Source organism: Sciurus vulgaris, assembly GCF_902686455.1.
Source record: "Sciurus vulgaris genome assembly, chromosome: 12".
In the NCBI taxonomy this organism is placed as follows: Eukaryota; Metazoa; Chordata; class Mammalia; order Rodentia; family Sciuridae; genus Sciurus; species Sciurus vulgaris.
The window spans coordinates 18,195,481-18,214,824 of NC_136473.1; the positions used below are offsets into that span (position 1 = coordinate 18,195,481).

Genomic DNA, 19,344 nt, shown 5'->3' on the forward strand with positions numbered 1-19,344 from the left:
CATTCAATAAGCTGAGCGATAGGCTCATGGGAAGGTGATCTACTTTTTGTATGTTTGAAAACTTTCACAATAAAATATGTTTGCAAAAAGTTAAATAGAAATCATAAGACAAACATAGATAAAATGAATATACAAAAACAACAATAGTTAAACCCAGAAATAGCTGGATACTTTGATTTGAAAAAAGAATAAGAAGCATGAATATGGAAAAGAAGAAAAACTACTGTTCTTTGAAGATATAATTGTATATTCAAAAATCAAAGAAAACATTCATGTAGTAGTTACAAAAATAATATAAAAAATGCCAAACGCCTTTCTAACTAGTTAGAAAAAAATGGGGAAAAAAAGATGCAACTTATAACAAAGACAAAATCACCCCTTGAGGAACCCAGGAGACCCTGGCCGCTACTCTGCCTATGTTCTCCTCATCTTGATGACAGCTACAGCAGTGACCCTCGTGCATGTGGCCATAGGCCATGGTGCTCTGGCAGCGCTGTCCACCTGCAGTGTCAATGGCCAGGTTTTTACATGGAACATGACTAGGGGGTGGGATGGGTAGGTAAGGAATTCGTAACAGTTCCATGAAGGAAACAAAATGTACTGAGGGCCCTCAGAGTCCTCTTAAATTACAATGTTCCATAAGTAGTTCACAATTTGGGAAGGCCAAGTGACCCAAAAAAAAAAAAAAAAAAAAAAAAAAAAAATCTGAAAGTAAATGTTGCAGTAGTAGCACTACAGAAGAAGGAGAGGTGCTGTGCTGGGAAGAACAGAGCCCCCTTCTCCCAGCTCCCTTCACAGCAGGATGATTCTGCAGCATCAGCCCCAACTTCTTGTAGTGCTTATCCACCATGGCCCTTTAATCCCTGCCCCACCCTATCACTTCTTAGTTAAAAGCTCTTACAAACCGCTGAGTTTCCTCATCTGTAAAGTGAGGCCAGGCACTTTTTCTTAGGGTTATTTTTAAGGATCGAATGAGGGAGTCCCTGTAGAATATGCCACATAATAATACTGTGAAAAACACCTGCTGCTAATTAGATGCTAAATCATTACCACCATCCCATTTTCATTACACAGGTTTTGAATCTTAATCTCAGATTTAAACAGTTCTGCAATATTTTTTCTTTATATGTGTATTTTACTAAATTCTTTTAAAAAGTGAGCAATGCATTTAAAATTTAAACGTCACAATACCAAGAGTATAGTAATTGCTGCTCCAAATGCATTTCCTGCTACGGGAAAGAATTAGTAGAAAATGGACATTATAACAAGGGTGGTTGACCTCACTTAGCAAAGGCATGGTTTCACAAGGCCTAAGCTCAACTCAACTGTGCATGCTGTGAGGGGTTGTTTTCTAATCAATCCTGATGACCCCAAACCTCACAAAAGTGCTGATTAAACCCTTCTCAATTAAGTAAGTAAAAGCAGAGCATCTTAGTTTTTACTGAAGGGGAAATGCATTTTCCATTAGTGTAATTCTGTTTTCCTTCTGTACAGATACACCCATGATGACATGAATCAGGAAATGCCAAATACACCTCTACCTGGGAGCACAAATAACTAACTTTTCAACTCTAGCTCATGATCTTCCACTTCCCTAGCCTCTTGCTACGCCCTCTACTGCAGTGAAGGTGAAAAAGGAAAAAATAACTTTTTCTCAGGATATCATACCTTTTTAAGTACTATCTGGTCAAAACTCTTAAAAGTTACTCCTACTACAATCTTCCTACATTTTCTTTTTACTCCACCTCAAGCTCCCCACCCTCCCCATTTACCTTGCACCTAGCTCTATTACTGCTCCATTCACTTTGCCATCATTTGTGTAAATAATCTCACCTGTGTGCACCTGAAAGCAAGAAACACATTTTTTCTCTTCAGTTTTCAAATTCTCAGAAAATCCCCCAGCAGAAAGCCTAACAGTAGGTTCTGGAATATGTGTTGAAGTAAGTGAATAAAAGATATTACCTACAAGAGCCCTGGATTGATAATCAAAAAATCCAGACTCTACTCTTGTTAATGCAATTTGGTAGTTCTGTAGCTTCCTATTTGAGTTTCCTGAACTATAGATCTAGAGTTTACTTGCTCTGCTATTGTATATGGTTTCACAAAATGAGATGATGAAAGTAAAAAGTGCTTATTATTATACTAGTTTAAATAACAGCATAGTTACTTCTGAATAACAATGTTATTTGTTAACCAAATTTATAAATTTAAGTAGGAATAGTACAGTTGTTCCATTAGGAGATAACAGATTTAAGTAAACATTATACTTAAAAAAAAAAAAAAAAAAAAGACAGTTGGTAAGGCATTCACTTATATTATTTCTTTACAAGTATTATGCTTATTCTTTGAAAAAGAAAGAATCTGTGTTAATTGTGCCATGCCTTCTAATCTTGATTATAATTTAGTTATAAAATGTTGGGGTATTTCTTACCAGGTTCTGGGAGGTCTAATTTCGCCCGCTTTAGTTCTGCCATAGAAATCTGAAGTTGGTCTATTACAAAATCATCTTCAAAGAAAAAATCCTTTGCTAGAGTCTCCTGAAGAAATTCTACAAGTTCTTCCATAGACAATTTCATTAGATGTTCTAAGAAAGGATGACAGAAATACAAATGCTAAGTCAACAGTTACTTAAAGTTGAAAACATAATATACTCTATTGGAATACAGTACATTTTTTTAAAGGGCATTGAAAGGACATATACAACTTTCACATGACCTTGTGAATATCCAAAAGAATTTTTTTTTTTTAAATGATCCTGAAATGGTCACAGAGAAAAACAGGTTAATCTTATTTGGTAGAAAAAGGAGCTGGCAAATACTGTCAAACATCTTCTCATTGGCTTAAGAGTAACCACACCTAGGCATTAATAGTAACCTCAAATAAGAGCTTCTTAGTGACAACAGACATAGAAAGGCACCCAGGAAGACATGAGACCTTTCCCTTTTATTGATATAAAGCTCCAACTGCCATAGGCAAATCCACTTTTAAGTCTGTATTTATTAGTAGTTCCAAACTTTTTTTAAAAAAGGTTATTAATTTGTGGAGTTTATTTCTGTTTATGAAAGCAGTTTCATTGGAAAAAAAAATTCAAACTACAGCCACAAATCAGAAAGTAAGAATCCACTAAGATCACACTACCCCATACCCTATCCATAAATGTGTATATTCACATGTGCATACGTGTATCAATTCACAAAACTAAATCATATTTTCCAAGTTATTCACCCTCTTGCTGTTTCCCCATTCAATAATATATCACTACTACCAGGTGTGGGGGCTCACGCCTATAATCCCAGTGGCTCTCGAGGCTGAGGCAGGAGGATCACGAGGTCAAAGCAGTCATGGCAACCTAACGAGGCCCTAAGCAACTCAGTGTGGCCCTGTCTCTAAAAAAGATACAAAAGATAGCTGGGGATGTGGGGATATATATATCAATCACTGGTATCTCTCACTTCAACAGATGTCATTTTATACCATCATTATTCATAGTGATATAATAGTGCAATGTAATGAATGCATTGTAATTTGCTTAATTAGTCTTCTAGTGATGGACATTGAGATTGTTTCTGAATTTTTGCTATTTAAAATCACTTTGCAATGAACCTCTAGTAACAATGTCTCTAAATATTTTTAAGGCAATGAGGAAGAAAGAAAGAAAAAAACACACTCAGGTAACCATTGACAAGGTGCCCAAAAAAAGAGGTTTTTCCGTTTTGCTCTTTATTTTTTAATTGGCAAATAAAAAATTGTACCTATTTAAGGTGTACAATATGGTTTATTACAAAATCATCTTCAAAAATGATTTGGTATATATATATATATATATATATATATATATATATATATATATATATACTATTATGAAATGATTAAATCAACCTAATTAACACATCCATCATCACACACACTTATTTTTGTATGAGAACATTAAAATCTACTTTGCAATTTTCAAATATATACTAATGTTATTAGTTACAGTCACCAGGCTGTGCAACAGATCTCCAGAACTTACTCCTTCTGTCCAACTGAAACTTTTTATCCCTTAGCCAACATCTCTCCACTCCCCCTACCCCTCAACTATCATTTAGGTTTTGAGGCTTCACAAAGTGATGATGTAAAGTAATTTAAGCCCTGAGCTTTGTTTCCCTAACCAAGAAAAATATAGAGCAGCAGAAAGATTTCTCTATAGTTTATTTAGTCTAATGATATCCTGGTACATAAAGAAATTGCTGTGCTTAAAGTTATTTACAAAGGGTAAAGAAACTTTTTACTTGTCAAAATTGATCAAGAGTCATATAAATAAAAATGATTTAAGAAGAGCTACAAAGAAATATGTTTCTACTTTTTCACTGTTTCAGAAACATTGATATCTCTTAATAAAAATTATATTTTTGTTCCACATCTCGTTTTATTCATAATCCAGAAAGAAAGGAAGTAAATGAAGTGGAGTAGGGGTGGTGGGAAGAGAAGAAAGAGGGATTTCACCTGGTTGTAACACAGAACTCTGAGTCTTGGAAGCCAATTTGTTGTCAAAGGTTTTGTTGTGGTGCTTGAGTCTGTGTGTTGGGGAAACAGGTGCTGAGCACAAGGGAAAGGAATCCTTTATTTGAAAAGAATAAAAAATACAAAAGTATCTTATATTGGGCATTCTCATTCCTAGAAAAAGTGTGGTTGATCTGGCCCTCCTGAAGTTCACTCTGCCCAAGTAAGTAACAAAACAATCTTACATCAAAGTACCTAGCATGCACTTAGAACACCAAGCACAGGAGAGAGAAAAACCATAAACATAACCCCATGCACTCAACTGGCTCATACTGCAGATGGGATGCTGAGCAGATCATTCAAGGACAATATGAGAGAGTAGAGTATCCACTGAATGTTAAATTATGTGGCATGGACTAGATAAGAAGTACTATATAAAGTTCTAAAGCTTTCAGTGATTCACACCTCTGTATTGCTTTAAGAAGAGTCACATAATGCTTAAGGTTGAACTGAAGACTTTAAAGATGAGTATGATTCTTCATTTCTTGATTTTAAATTAAGGCACAGCAATTCAAATTACAGAGCCCTTGAAATACTCCAACTAAGACTAAAAATTTTTTTTTTTTTAAGACAATCCTTGCTACATTTGTGCAACTATAGACACTGCCTTTACTTGCCCCCAAGGCCATGACAAGGTCAAGCACAGCTGACCTACAAATTCCCCATTTAGAACTTGAAGCTGCAAGCTTTTTCCTGAATGAAGGTAACAGTAACAGAAATATTCTCTGTGGCACCCTTAACTCATGAGGCTAATGTTCTCTCTGTTCTAGTACAAACTTGAAATTCAGACCAATGAAAGAATAAGATGACCCGTGAAAACCAATCCTTAAGAATAATATTAGTAAAACCAACAAATTTCATTCAACCACTGAAGTGTAAAAATGAAATTAAAAGGGGAAAAGAATTAAAGGTATTTGCTATGCAGGCGGCATCTAGTATAAAAAAGAACCATTGAAAGTAAACTACCAACTGAAGATAACTTCCCCAAAGATTTTCAAGAATTTTTTTTATACCACTGGAACAATGAATGTGAAGCCCAGTGGGGACTGACACATCACAGTTAAAATAAGTCTTGATTCTTATGATATCTTCAGTTAAAACATTTTCTTACTTTTGTGTAATTTTAAGATTGTGTAGGACATAGCAGTAAGAACTCTTTCTCCTTCAAAGATGTAGATATCCCATATTCTGAGGTTTAGTGTAAAGGGAGTCTGTAATTAAAAGCAAAACAAAACAGAAGTATGATTAACAGTTTGCCTCACCTTGTGATTAAAATTTTATGGTTGAGTTTTGTACATAAATACTTACACGATCAAGGAAACACTGAAAAAACCATTTCATTGTGTAAAAACTTGTGTAGATTTCTTGAGAATCCTGAAAAACAAAAACCTTACAATTTCTGGATTGTAGCCAACAAAATATGACAATACAGTATGCAAAGTTAGGAAGGCTGTTGGAGACAGCAGTCAAGGCTAAACATAAAACTATCTTGTTGCAACCTTTTTCATGATTTCTTTTCCTATCCTTATTTTTTCTCCTAAAATTTTACCCTTCAAAATTAACCCCACAATGAATTTCTCATGATAGGACCATAACACATTTATTTTTCACTAATATATTTTACAGTGAACTCTTTGTTTTACTAAAGAATTATATCTTATAGTAAAGCACATACATAGTTCATGAGGACCGAGTTTATAAGACCCTTAAAACACTTTTTGTACAATTCAAAATCTCCAAAGTAACTAAGAAATCACATATCATTTAAAACTTCATTGTTTCCATTTATCAGCTTCACAGAATTCTGAATCTATTAAATAGGACTGTGACAGATCATCAATATTAAATTTTACAAATCTAACATTCTTCAAACTGGGAATTGTAACTATATAGTAAATGAAAAGGATGACACTATAAATAAATGAGGTAATTGGAATCAAAGACCAAATATCATTGTAGCTTCATTCTTGGAATAGGTGGTTAAGTATCATATCTACCTACCAAATGTTGCTTAAGCTTGGACAGAAATTTATTCAGTATTTTTTCATGATGTTCTTGAAACCTCAAGAGTTTAGGAAAACCTTGGACAAAAAAGCCTAAAATATAAACATAAAAATAGTACTTCAGAAACAATATCCATAAAACACCCCATTTAAAACTGCAACACATTTCTTCCATTCCTAACTATCAAAAGTAAAAAGAAACATCCAATAGTTAACAAGATAATTTTCCTTCCCACCCAAAACATAATTGTATATAAACTTTTGGGTAATGAAACTTTTAGCTAGGATTTGTTGCTAACATTCATTCACCTTTATTATTGTAAAATATATTTTTTGTAAAAAGGTAGAATATTTCTGAATTAAAGGAAAATCAGTATATTTAAAAATAACAACAACAAAAAGAAACTGAGGCTATTAATCAAGATTATCTGTTCTTTTAAAGATCTGGGGCCATACCTTAAATGACTATATTCTTTATAGTCATTCTAATCTTGACTATTTACCATTTTGTTTTACTGTTAATGTGTTACATAAACATTTAGTTACTTTTTCATGTTTACTTTAGCAATTTCTCCAGTACCTTGTTTCCAAAGTTTTTATCACTCTTTAACACTTTCTATAAGTTATACTTAATATCAGCTAAAACAATGTTATATCAAAAATCATATTTCATCCCAATTGATTATACGATATAATCTGTAAGATGTCTAGTTGTGAATGGTTAAGTTAGTATTAATTTGTATATTTAATTCATTGAACTTTACATCTATTTTTATTCACAAGTTTCCTTTCAGATATTTATACAATCCATTTAAAAAGACAAAAATTCAATGGGCTTTTATTTTTCCACCTTAGTGTTTTCCAACCTGGTTTCTAAACAACTTTGAAAGATGTTATTAGATTTTTCTATGTTTTTAAAAAAGAACTCAGGGGGAAATGTTGTATGTTATATATTCTTCTTTGATATTTATGATGTATATTAAGCTATTCATGTCTTTTAGATTTCATAAAACATTTTGCTTAGCTTATCTCAATCTCCCAGACTTACATGATCTTGGAGTCTACTTTTTTTTCCCCATAAAACATCTGTTTCCAAAAAATGAAACTCTGCTCCTTCAAGAATTTGAGGAAAACTTTACTGGGAAACACTGCTTTACAATCTGGGCAGAATTTTCTCTTAACTATTGCTCAGTTTTTGAAGGTATGTGTAAAAATTTCCAGAAACAGAGATTCTATTCCTCTCTTAGTAATATTTTCCAGTGAAATGATTTCATAAAAAAAATCTATATCTATTAGTGCCACTTTCATGGTCAATTTGACAGGAATGGGAGTTGGAAAAATTTCAAGAAAAGTCTGATTTTTTGAAAAAGTCAATGCACCTCAGTAATAACTAGCTCAAGTATACTAAGATACCTAACATTTCTTCACTTTTCAGTGATATCCCAAACTTGACATTTTAAATCTTGTTTTTTCTAGCCCTACCTTTGCTTCCACAAATGTACAAGTGATACCACTTCCATATAGTAAATGCAAAGGACAGAGGTAACTGTTATCTATAAATCTTTATACGCAGACATAGAAACAAATATTTCTAAGTACAAACTCACCCATAAAAATGACCTATACTTCACTGAAAGTATAAATGTTAGGATAGAATTGCTTTGTGGATTTGACTGGTGACAATAATTGCTAGCAAATAGGTTTAAAGAAAAGATTATTTTCTAAAATTGGACAGGTTTCCACATAATTATATATCCCTTAAATTGTACACTTCATTGCACTTGAAGACAGATCAGCAATACCACTGCATGGAAAAGCAAAATAAAGTCTGATAAGGAAGAGTTCTTTTTCCTCAAGATGACTTTTTAAATGATACTGCCTGTTGGATGTCAACTCAGTGTCTTATATTTGGAGACCAGAAACCGCTAACATGCAGTTAACATGTGTTAAAATAACTGGCAAGGAACACTAAGAAACAGACAAAAGCAAACACACACACACATATCCTTCACACCCCTGCACACATAATACCCCCACAAAAGTCACATGCTAGGACTGTCAGATTTAATAAATAATGGGCTATGGAAGGCCATAATTTCAAAAACATTAAAATAGAACTTTATGTGGAAGGTTCCCTGCAACATAAGAGCATAAATATTCACAAAGTGAATGTAGGTAATCCATTCTTAGAATAACTGGTATTAAAATTTTTAATTTGTTACTACTACATAGCTGTACTGGAAAAATAACTTTGCCTTAATATAAATACCACTTGTATTTCTAAAACGAATTGCAATTCAAACTCTCCAAAATAAAGTTTATTAAAAAGTTTATTAAAAAGGTCATTAAAAACAATCTCCTAATTTGATAACCAAAAATTATGCAAGTTTTGAAATATTAAATAATTTAGTGCCCAAACATGTCATCAGCCATTTACTTAAAATGGAACAAAATTTATGGCTGGAAGAACTAAAAATGACACTTGAAATATGAAATTATGTACTTTTCCTTTAAATGCCTAAATGTCATATCATTTCTAAGTTAATATTCCTCGACAAGGAGTTATACATCACAATATTCAAAGGTAACATTTTACTGAAATGGTAACTGCATGACTGTCTAAAAGTTTTGATCAAAAGGTATCTTTTATTTCTCCCAAATAATATAGCTTTTCCTAAATTCCTCCAAACATAAATTAGTTTCTTATGGCTGAGGGCAAATAGGAAAACAATTATAAATACCAACAATATACTTTGGGGAAATGACAAAGAAAATTTAATGTGAACAGAAAATTTTAGAAAAAAGTTTAATAACAACAACAACAACAAAGAAGTAATTAGAAACAAATACTCTGAACAAGCTCTGAGACATTAAGTTTGTTGTACTTAATTCTACCAGGCATCTTTGACTTTGTTTTCATTTACCTTTTACCCTCTCTTATTTATTGTTTAATGATACGATATGGGTTTTCTTACCATGCATGGCATGTTTAGGGCCCGAGAAGAGTTTGACCAGGGCCCAGAAGGCATCTTCCTCGTTCATGTACATGAGGAGTAGAGCTGTGATCTGGCTCATCCCCTGACAGTACCCAACTTCCTAAGAGCAGAAGAGAACACAGACACTGGAGTCCAGAATCCAACTACAGATGTCACAAAATGCCTAGAGGGATTATTTAGAGGGCCGTTCTAGAGATAAATATTACAATCATTAGAGCACGATGCCACACATGATAAAAGAATAACACTCTGTTCAAGAATAATGTACAGGTGTAGACAAAAGTTTAAGTGTTTTTTTTTTTTTTATCATCTTCTGTTTGATACTCCTATGCTCTCTTTAAACAGTATCAATATAATTTCATTTTATGCATGATTCTTAATGCTAGCAATCTCTCTTCTCCTCCAAGTTCGAGTTTGCTATTTTGTTTCCTCTATATTTCTGAACCCTTAGGTAGACACTTTTGGGGTGCCCATCTAGCCTATACCCCTCTCCGAGAGCTACCCACTCTCCTCATAGCCCCCGCTTTGATGTGGCCTTAGGGATTCATGCTTCTGTAACAGGAACCAGATGAGCATGGACCGAGGAGAACACCTGACACCGGGGAATAATTAATTGGTTGCATGGACTAACCAGACACTCTACTCTCTCTAGGAAACGTGAACAAAGCCAGAGAGGCTACAATCACATGGAGTTATAAACTCAAACAGTAAGCTCCAAGCCCATGAGTGGAATTTCAGCCATGGAGTAACCAGCAAGTAGGCAATGGAAGCCATCTGGAGACAGACACAGTAGAATACACAGTTCATAGATAATCAGAGATATCATGTGGCCCCAGAGAGAGGGAGAGAAAGCATACCTATCCTCCCTGAATGCTTTCTACTTCCAGCTCCAATTCCCATGAGGTGCAGCTACAGCTTCATTTCCACAAGAAGTTCCTTTAGTAAATCCCTTTTGACCTTTCCCTAGTTTAAGTTGATTTCTGCTCTTATAATTTAAAGAGTTCAATTACAATAGAACTCAAACATCCCAAGGTTCAAAGGTTCTCCTCCCTGGAATCTTGTCAACAGGTATTTATTTAACACTCATGTTAGGTCTCTCCCCAGAATGGTACATGCCTTAAGAGTAGTACATTTATTACTAAAAAGTTGAGTTTTACTCTACTCCTACTGGACCTCATCTAATACATAAAATGTGATAATGAAAGACAACCTTCTAGGAATAATGAAGAATTCTCCAGTCAAGCAAAAATTAATCTAGCTACCCACTTCCTGTCTTACCCTCCCTATCCCATGATCTGTTGGCTTAAAAGTAATAACAAATACCATAAAACATAACAAAACAATATGTAGGGAGGGAGGAAAAAGTGAGGTTCACTGGTGTACTATGGGTCGTATGTTGGTTTTTCCACTTCCAAATCACTTCTGTTCTTTCTAAGACCTCAGGGTTACCACGGGAACCATAATAAGATCCACAGAACTAAGAGAGACTACAGACCACCTGGTTTTGGGATGAAGAAATGTGCCTAGAAGGGCCTTATTACATAGGGAGTGCCAAAAGGAACCTCCTGTTTCTTGCAATACAAGTCAAAGAACTGGGCAGGTATGCTCCAACTTACCGTATTATAGATAGAATATGCAGCAAGAACATGGAATAAGGATTGTTGCCTAGAGAATTAAAAATTTACATTAAGCACGATTTAGTTATTTCACACTTTTAAAATACAAACTTAAAAAAATAAACAGACTGACTGAAGACAAATAATCCAGATAGGATTTACAATTGCAATAAAGAAATTATCCTAAGCTCGTATGGAAAGAGTACTCTCAACAGTCGAAATTTGAGACTAGATAGCTTCATTCTGATAGAAAGATTGATACCCAAGACACAAAGGACTTCAAAATGTCTTCCACTGTTGCCACCTTTCAATGAGCTTATTCTTAATTAAGAATTGCTTAAGAAGCTGGGCACCGTGGTACACACCTGTAATCCCAGCAGCTCCAGAAGCTGAGACAGGAGGATTAAGAGTTCAAAGCCAGCCTCAGCAAAAGTGAGGCACTAAGCAACTCAGTGAGATCCTGTCACTAAATAAAATACAAAACAGGGCTGGGGATGTGGCTCCGTGGTCGAATGTCCCTGAGTTCAATCCCCGGTATCACTCCCCCAGCCCCAGAAGAAAGAAGTGCTTAAGGAGATGTGTGTGAGTAGGCAGCGGGCACAGGTGGGACTGTGATGGCTGTCTCTGTGTAGAAACCTGGCCAGGCTACTGAACACTATTATTTAAACACTCCTCTAGATGTTATTGGGAAAGTGCTTTGTAGATGTGATGAAAATCCAAATTCTGTTGAATTAACCTAGGGGAAGAATATCCAAGGATATCTGAGTAGGCCTGATTCATTCTAGCTTCCCTGAAAAAGAAATTCCACGTAGGGACAACTGCTTTAGCTTGTGCCCAAGAGTTCTAGTTTGTTATTCCTGACAAGTTTGTTTTGTGAATTTTGGACTTGGGAAGCCAGCCCTCAACAACTGGACAAGTCAATCTCTTAACATGCATTTCCTACTGGTTTCTGCTTCACTGGTTCAACGCTGACTAAAGACAGCAGACAGCAAACTTGTATCTTTCATTCATGAAGTGTCATAGCAATGATAAGCCAGTGTGTAGTCCTAATATCCTTTTATATTTAGTTCATTAATTTCTCACTTCATTTCCTTCATGTTCATTTTTTTAAAGTTTCATTCATTCATGCATGAGATCAAGGTTATATTTGTCACTGACACAGTTTTCAAACACATACAATCTCTCTTTTCTACAACTTTTAATAAAAGTATCTATTGTATTCCTAAGAATTCTCAGGTCACAAAATGATTCTTTACCAATTTTATAGCATCTACAATGTCAAAGGTTAAAATTTCTAAGTTAAATTAGATCCTAAGTTTCACACAAAATGGACTCAAATGATCTGCAAATGCTTCAACCTTTGGGATCTAAATAAAAACTACAGTCTACATAAGACATTCTAAATGCTCATATTTTAACTTAATACTTTGATAAAGACTATTTATAAATGCTATTTACATTGATAATATTAAACTTTACTTACTTAACACCATATCTGTCTCTAAACATAATATGGTCCCTAAATGTACGGTTGACATCAAGGTCTATTTGTCTGATATCAGGTGAACAACCCCGTGCTCTGTGTTTTAATTTCTGGAGAAGAAAGAGAGAGGGAAAAAAATACGTTTTATGAAAATCACTTGGTCAAAGTCCATGATTTATAGTAAAAAGATTCTCACTAAAAAGTTCTTTTTGTTGTTTTTTAGGACAATAATTCCTGTGACTTTAAAAAAAAAAAAAAATCAAAGCAATATAAAATGGTACCCAAAAACTTTTCCTACCCTCAGTGCCCCCACTGATTCAACTCCCACTCCTTCCCTCTTCCCTCCCATTGTGTCAATACAGTTAAATTTTAACCAGCTGGGTGACTTCCCAGAGTTGGCCTTACTAATACTTTGTGAAAGCTCTTTAAGACTGAGCCAAGCAACCTATTGATTTCTTTTTTCCAGTAAAGTATTTTTATTTTCATCAGAGCTAATAAGCACTGCCTTGCTTCTTGATCTGCTTCATTTTCTACATACTTTTAGCTAATTCAACCCCAAATTTACTATAAATTGTACAAATCCCCTTTGGTGATTTTCCATAGAACAGGTCTGCCACTGACTTGTCTTCCTGAAGATAAGTCCCAGGTGGCTGCTTGGTCTTGGGGTTGCTGACCAGCTCAGGCCTGGGGTTTCCCTGTTTTGCTCTGGCCTTGTGTCCCCTGATTCCTGGCTCTTCATCTTAACTTTCCTGGTCTATTCCTTGCTCTGGAGGAACACATTCTCCAGTAGCTCCTGTGAAAGGGTATACAGAAAGAAGATAAAACTTTGGAAACCTGAATGTCTGATGATTCCGTTTGGCTGCTTCAGAAACCTAAGTTGGAAAACATGTTTGCTCCAAAGGTACTGCTTCACTGTCTTCTGGTCTCCCGTATTTCCAGAATAATTCTTGTCCCTTTATATGCAAGCTTATTTTCCTCTCTGGAAGATGATAAGAGCTGCTCTCCTTGCTCTGAAGTTTCCCCTTTTTCTATTTGATTTGAATCTATTTTTATCCACAGAGTTGGACATTTGGTGTATCTTTTCTTAGAAACATATACCTCTCAGCTTCAGAACTGTCTTTAGTAATTCTGTCAATTTACTCACTTTTCCCTCCTCCATTCCCATTTTCTCTTTCCAGAAGTCTGATTATTACAGTGTGGGGGACCTCCTAAGCTGTTATCTAATTTTTCTTGTATGTTCTCTATTATTTTCCATCTATTTGCCTTTAAATTTTATTTTCTGCAAAATTTCCTCAATTTGAATTGTCTACTGTTTTTCATTTCCATTATTTTTTTACATTTGTAAGCATTTTGTTGTTCTTGTTGTTGTTTTATAGCATTCTATACTTGTTTTATGGATGAAAACAGTTTTCTTCTTGCTTTATAGTTTGTTTCTTACAAGTTTCTTTTTTCCATTTGTTTTCATTTGCCTCTCATGTTAATCCCTTTCTTTAAATGAACAGCAGTACTTTGCTGTCTGCTTTTGTGAGACACTTTAAAAGTTGTGGGACAACAGTGTTCTTCACTGCAGAGTGATGTGGGCTGAGAGGTCCATGAAGTCAGATCTTTGGGTTTATTTTCTTGTATAAACACGTTCCCCACAGAAGGTTCTTCCTACCCTGTCAGGAAGACAAGTACTTGGTTGCCAATGTTTTAGGACCTGGGTTGAAGTAAAAGGCTAGACTGCCCCAAATTCAGGATATTCCATTCCTTTGCTTTCACAAGAGCAGCCCACCCCAGCAATGTCTGTGTCCCAGCTGAAAGGCCCTCTGCTCCATGCTCTCCCAGTAAACCTCCAGTCCTGGGCCAGCCGTGGGAGGAGACCTGGAAGCTTTAACTGCTTCTAAAACCGACTGTCCACCACCTCTGTTTAGCCTCACCTGCGCTTCCTGAGGTACCTGCAGCCAGTAACTCCCATCCACCTTCTGAAAATCTGAGCTATCATTCATGGTGCTCCCCACTTTCCCATACAGTCTAGGGTCTAGATTTCTCAGGTTTATTAAGCTTACTAAATGTCTGCCTGCACTTTGGTTTCCAAAAATTGGCAGCTCTTATTTCTTCTCCCACTTCTTACTCCTTGTAGGTTTGCCTTTTAAAAACTCTGCTTTTGATTTGGTGGTAGTTCAGAGGGAAGGGGGGCTAAATTATGAGTATGTTTAACAATCTCCCATGTTTAATCTCATAGAAGATTAAAATTTATATTAATTTATACTTATTCATGTTTAAATATAAATAAGCATCTACATACACATGCTATATTGATACATTAACCACGTATCAGTAATATAGACTTCTGCTAAAACCAATTCTAATAAATACATATAAAAACATAGCTTAAGACTAAAAGTAGAATAGAGACTACCTGGGTGTGACTCAAATAGTGTGTGTGTATGGTAAGCATTTTTGAGTTCCGAGGTGGGTACAGAGAAGAGCAGCTTCTATATAGCTTTTTAAAACACGAAGAACGGGCTGGTGTGTGGCTCCTCAGCAGAGCACTTCTCTAGCATGAGGGGGCCCTGGGCTGCATCCTGGGCACCAGAAAATAGCAATTCGAAACTTGAAGAGTACCCATAGAATGTTCATGAGTTCTGAAAACCGAAGAAGATACTTGTAGTACTGTATTAAAAACAACCACTGAAACATAGTTATTTCTGATAAAAGCTGGTGCAGGAGGCAATACAAAAATTTAGTTTAAAAATAACAGTCTGTCTGTATTTGATCTCAATATTTTCTTTCTTTTTTTAACCTTTATTTTATTTATTTATTTACATGTGGTGCTAAAAATTGAACCCAGTGCCTCATACATGCCAGGCAAGTGCTCCACCACTGAGCCACAACTCCAGTCCTTAATATTTTCTTTTTAAAAAGCTAATGGGCAAGTACAGCAGTTTCAATTGTTGTCCTGCATGCCTTGTAAAACATGAGACACTGAAACAAAGGAAGAAAATGTTTGACTAGACATGATGAAAAATGCCTTAAAATAAAATTTAGTTGGAAGGGAGAAGACCCAAACACATTTATAATATCAGCTTATCTCAAGGACAAGATAGTCCATCATAAAAAAGGTCTTATGACAGAGAGAAGCAAAGCCCAGTTAGGTTGGTAAAAAATAACAGATCAGGAATGTTATTTATGTCCTAAAATGTTTACACACTAATGCATAGAATACAGTAAATCAAGTGCATTTCTTACCTCCTGAAGAAAAGGAGGTAAACAGTTTTTAAAGTTTTCTCTGAGATTAGGTGGTTGAGATCCATAAGTACTATAATAAGAATAAACATTTTATCTAAAAAAAAAAAAAAAATGGGTGCTAATGAACCCATAAACCTAGGGCAGAAGTACAGGTATTCAGATGCGAACTCAGGAGTATGGTCTATCAGATTGAACCAAGCCAGGATAAGGCTTATGTGAGTTTCTTACCCACTGTGGACTGAACCTCTACCATCTATAAGGTATACTGCTAAACACAAGAGAGAGAAATACAAACGAGATACAGTTAAAAAAAAAAAAAAAAAAAAAAAAAAAAAGAGGAAAAAGCAGTACGTAAGAGTATTGCCTTAGGAGCCAAAACAGACTGGATTTTAAATCCTACCTCCTTGATAACCCTGGAGTAAAAAGTTACTTAATTAAGCTCAGTTTCCTTATCTGTAAAATGAAAATACTAATGATAACAGTAAAACCTGCCTCTTGGTATTACTGAAAGAACTAAATGTGATATAGTTCATACAGAGCACTTAGACAATATCCGCATGTGCAAATACTTGAATAAGGTCAGCACTCCTCAAGGCAAAGTAGACAGAGTATTTTTAAAATACAGTAATATGAAATTTCAAATTAGAGTCAATCATATCTAAATCTGAGGGAAGGGATCAAAAATGGTGTTTGCAATGACCCTTGAAAATTCATCCCTCGATTTCTTCCCTTTTGGAAACAAAGTCCCCTCGAGCTCCTATTCCATGAAGACTTCCCAAACCATAATGTGCCTTCTTTTCTTCTTTCCTTTCAACCCAGGCAAGTTTTTTATTTTACTGCTTTTAGAGTATTTGTCACATATCAACTGGTATTAAACACTGCTTTTTCTTTTTCTTTTTTTTTTTTTTTTTGTAGTTGTAGATGGACAGACTGCCTTCATCTTCTTTATTTGTATGTGGTGCTAGGATTGCACCTTACACATGGTAGGCAGCACTCTGCCACTGAGCTACAGCCCCAACCCAAGTGTTAAACACTTCTATGCAATCATGTCTTCTCCAATAGAAAAGAAGACTTCCTTGACACTGCACCTATTTATGTTTGTGTGCTCTTTAGCACACTTCAAACAGAGCTTCATCCCAAGAAAGGAAATACATGTCATAAAGCAAACTTAAAAGGAATGAATGCTCATAATATGCAGACACTACATAATTTCACCCATCTAAGAAAAATTTTGGTAGATTTAAGAGAAAGTAGTTCATTGTACATGAAGTACAATGTATACCACTTTTGAGAGAGTAAGAATAAGTCATCAGGAAAAGAAGACTTGGTTGAAAAATGATGCTAGGGAAACCTGAAAGTAAAAATATATTTATGACAATATTGAAAATTATGAGCTTAAAAACAGCCAAGTCATTTCTGTTTTTGCTATGAACAGTTTTTTATTAAATTATTCCTTATATTAACCAGCCATGCGACCATTTTATTCTACGCAAAAAAAAAAAAAAAAAAAAAAAAAAAAAACCTGAAAACTATAGTTCTATTATTAGCAGGTACACTGGGTTAAAAAATGTTCCCTCAAAATTCATGTCCGTTCAGAACCCGTAAATGTGGCCATATATAGAAAATATTTGAAGACATCAAGTTAAGATGAGGTCATAATGGATTAGAGTGGACCCTAAATCCAGTGACTGGCATCCTCACCAGGACAGTCAGACACAGACACACACAGGAAAGAAGGTCAGATGACAAAGGAAGCAGAGATGACGTGACACTGCTGTAAGCCAGGGAACCCTAAGGACTGCCGGCAAGAAAGGATTCTTCCCTACAGCCTTGAGCACCTCAACTTCAGCTTTCCATCCTCCAGAACTGTGGGAGAATGGATTTCTGTAGTTCTAAGCTACCCAGATGGTGGTACTTGGTGGTAGCAGTCCTAGGAAATGAATGCAGCATGTAAACAAAGAACCTGCTGCTTTCCTTAGTTAGACAAATATTTACTAAGCACCTACCATATGCTAGGCACACTGTAGTAAGTCCTGGGGTTATGTTTTCTATATGTTCTCTCAAACATACTTCATTTGAACACTTGCTCTAAAACTATGACACTAAAAGCAAACACCTTATCAACAAACTGAAATTTAAAATGCTTAAATCCTGAGACACAAACTCAGTCTGTGTAAAGTCTAAACAGCTGAATTTTAAGTCTTTTGTTCACATGAAATGAATAACTCTTTAATTAGTATTTATTACTTTTTATCTTGATGAAATTTCACCTACAAACATATATGAAAAAGAAAAGAAAAATACTGAAAGACCACCAAAGTGCTTTTTGTAATTTACTTTGGAGGAAGCTATATATAATTTTTCTTTTTTCCATTTATTCCATTTTAATTTATATTTAAGTGTATTACATATATATTTATTTATATACATTTTCCAAGGAATATATTTCAAAATCTATGCACCAAACGTTCTTTGATATAAATATCTCACTCTCTTTCAAAGGTTAATATATTAAAACTTGGGTTTAGAAAGGGTATAGCTAAGATGATAAGGCAAATTTAATGCACTGCCTACTTTAAGGAAAGCATTATTGACTACTCAGTCAAGAGCTTAACTTTTCATTAATAAATAATAGTCTTGGGGACAAGACTATTCTTCTCTCAAACATATAAGAAAAACAAAATCAGACACAGGCAGATGCTGGATAAACCAAATTCTGCTGTTGTTTTCTCATAAACTATAATGATACTGCAAATCTCTTTATTGATACTACAATCAGAAGTTAGACAATTTTCCCTACAAAAATGCCCTAACATTGATGGATCATTTTAAGTAGTCTGTTCATTTATATATTTGAAAAGCAAAACACTTGACACTGACTGATACACATCATTATTTTTACTGATTTGTTTGAAATTGACTAAACTACAATAAAACAAATAATATGACTCCAAAATCCAATGTATTATAATTTTAATATAATTTAAAGTAATGATATGAATACCTCCTATCACCATGACAGCTTAAAAAATTCTTTTACTTTTTGATTTCAAAGTAACCATTAGTTTAGTTACTTACATTATAAAGGTCTTTTGTTTCCTCTTTCATTTTAGGGATCTCCAGAAGTAGAGCCCAGACTTCACCTCGGAGCTGGAGTGGGATTCCTTTGTAAATTCTCCTATGAAACTTATTAAAAGATAAAAAGAAACCAGAAGTTACAAAGTGAAAAAAGTTTAGAAGTTTAGACTAGTCCCTTCAATCATTCCAGTTTATGTTTGTCTTTTATTTCCAGAGTATCCATGACAACTAATTAATACATTTTAATCAACCGACACATTTAAATGGTCAACTCCCTTTTTTCATCCTAAAAGAAAGACACAGACATAGAAGGAAAGGATAAACAAGAAAGCACTGAGAATGCTCAGTACATTATATTCGTATGTGCATACTATTACCAAAGTGTCCTTTAAGAG

The 19,344-nt window shown here is 34.7% G+C and overlaps 1 protein-coding gene across 7 annotated transcripts in view; it reads right to left on the reverse strand.

Annotated features, from left to right (window-relative positions):
• USP6NL (USP6 N-terminal like) overlaps positions 1-19,344 on the reverse strand; it is a 150,814-nt gene that overhangs the window by 14,780 nt on the left and 116,690 nt on the right. For all 7 annotated transcript variants that reach the window (XM_079106205.1, XM_079106208.1, XM_079106204.1 and 4 more), the window contains 8 exons: positions 18,950-19,057; positions 12,641-12,750; positions 11,158-11,206; positions 9,521-9,641; positions 6,544-6,638; positions 5,851-5,916; positions 5,654-5,753; positions 2,432-2,584 (listed from right to left, as the gene is read on the reverse strand). In XM_079106205.1, the coding sequence (XP_078962331.1) occupies positions 2,432-2,584; positions 5,654-5,753; positions 5,851-5,916; positions 6,544-6,638; positions 9,521-9,641; positions 11,158-11,206; positions 12,641-12,750; positions 18,950-19,057 (802 nt within the window). The remainder of the gene's footprint in view (positions 1-2,431; positions 2,585-5,653; positions 5,754-5,850; positions 5,917-6,543; positions 6,639-9,520; positions 9,642-11,157; positions 11,207-12,640; positions 12,751-18,949; positions 19,058-19,344) is intronic.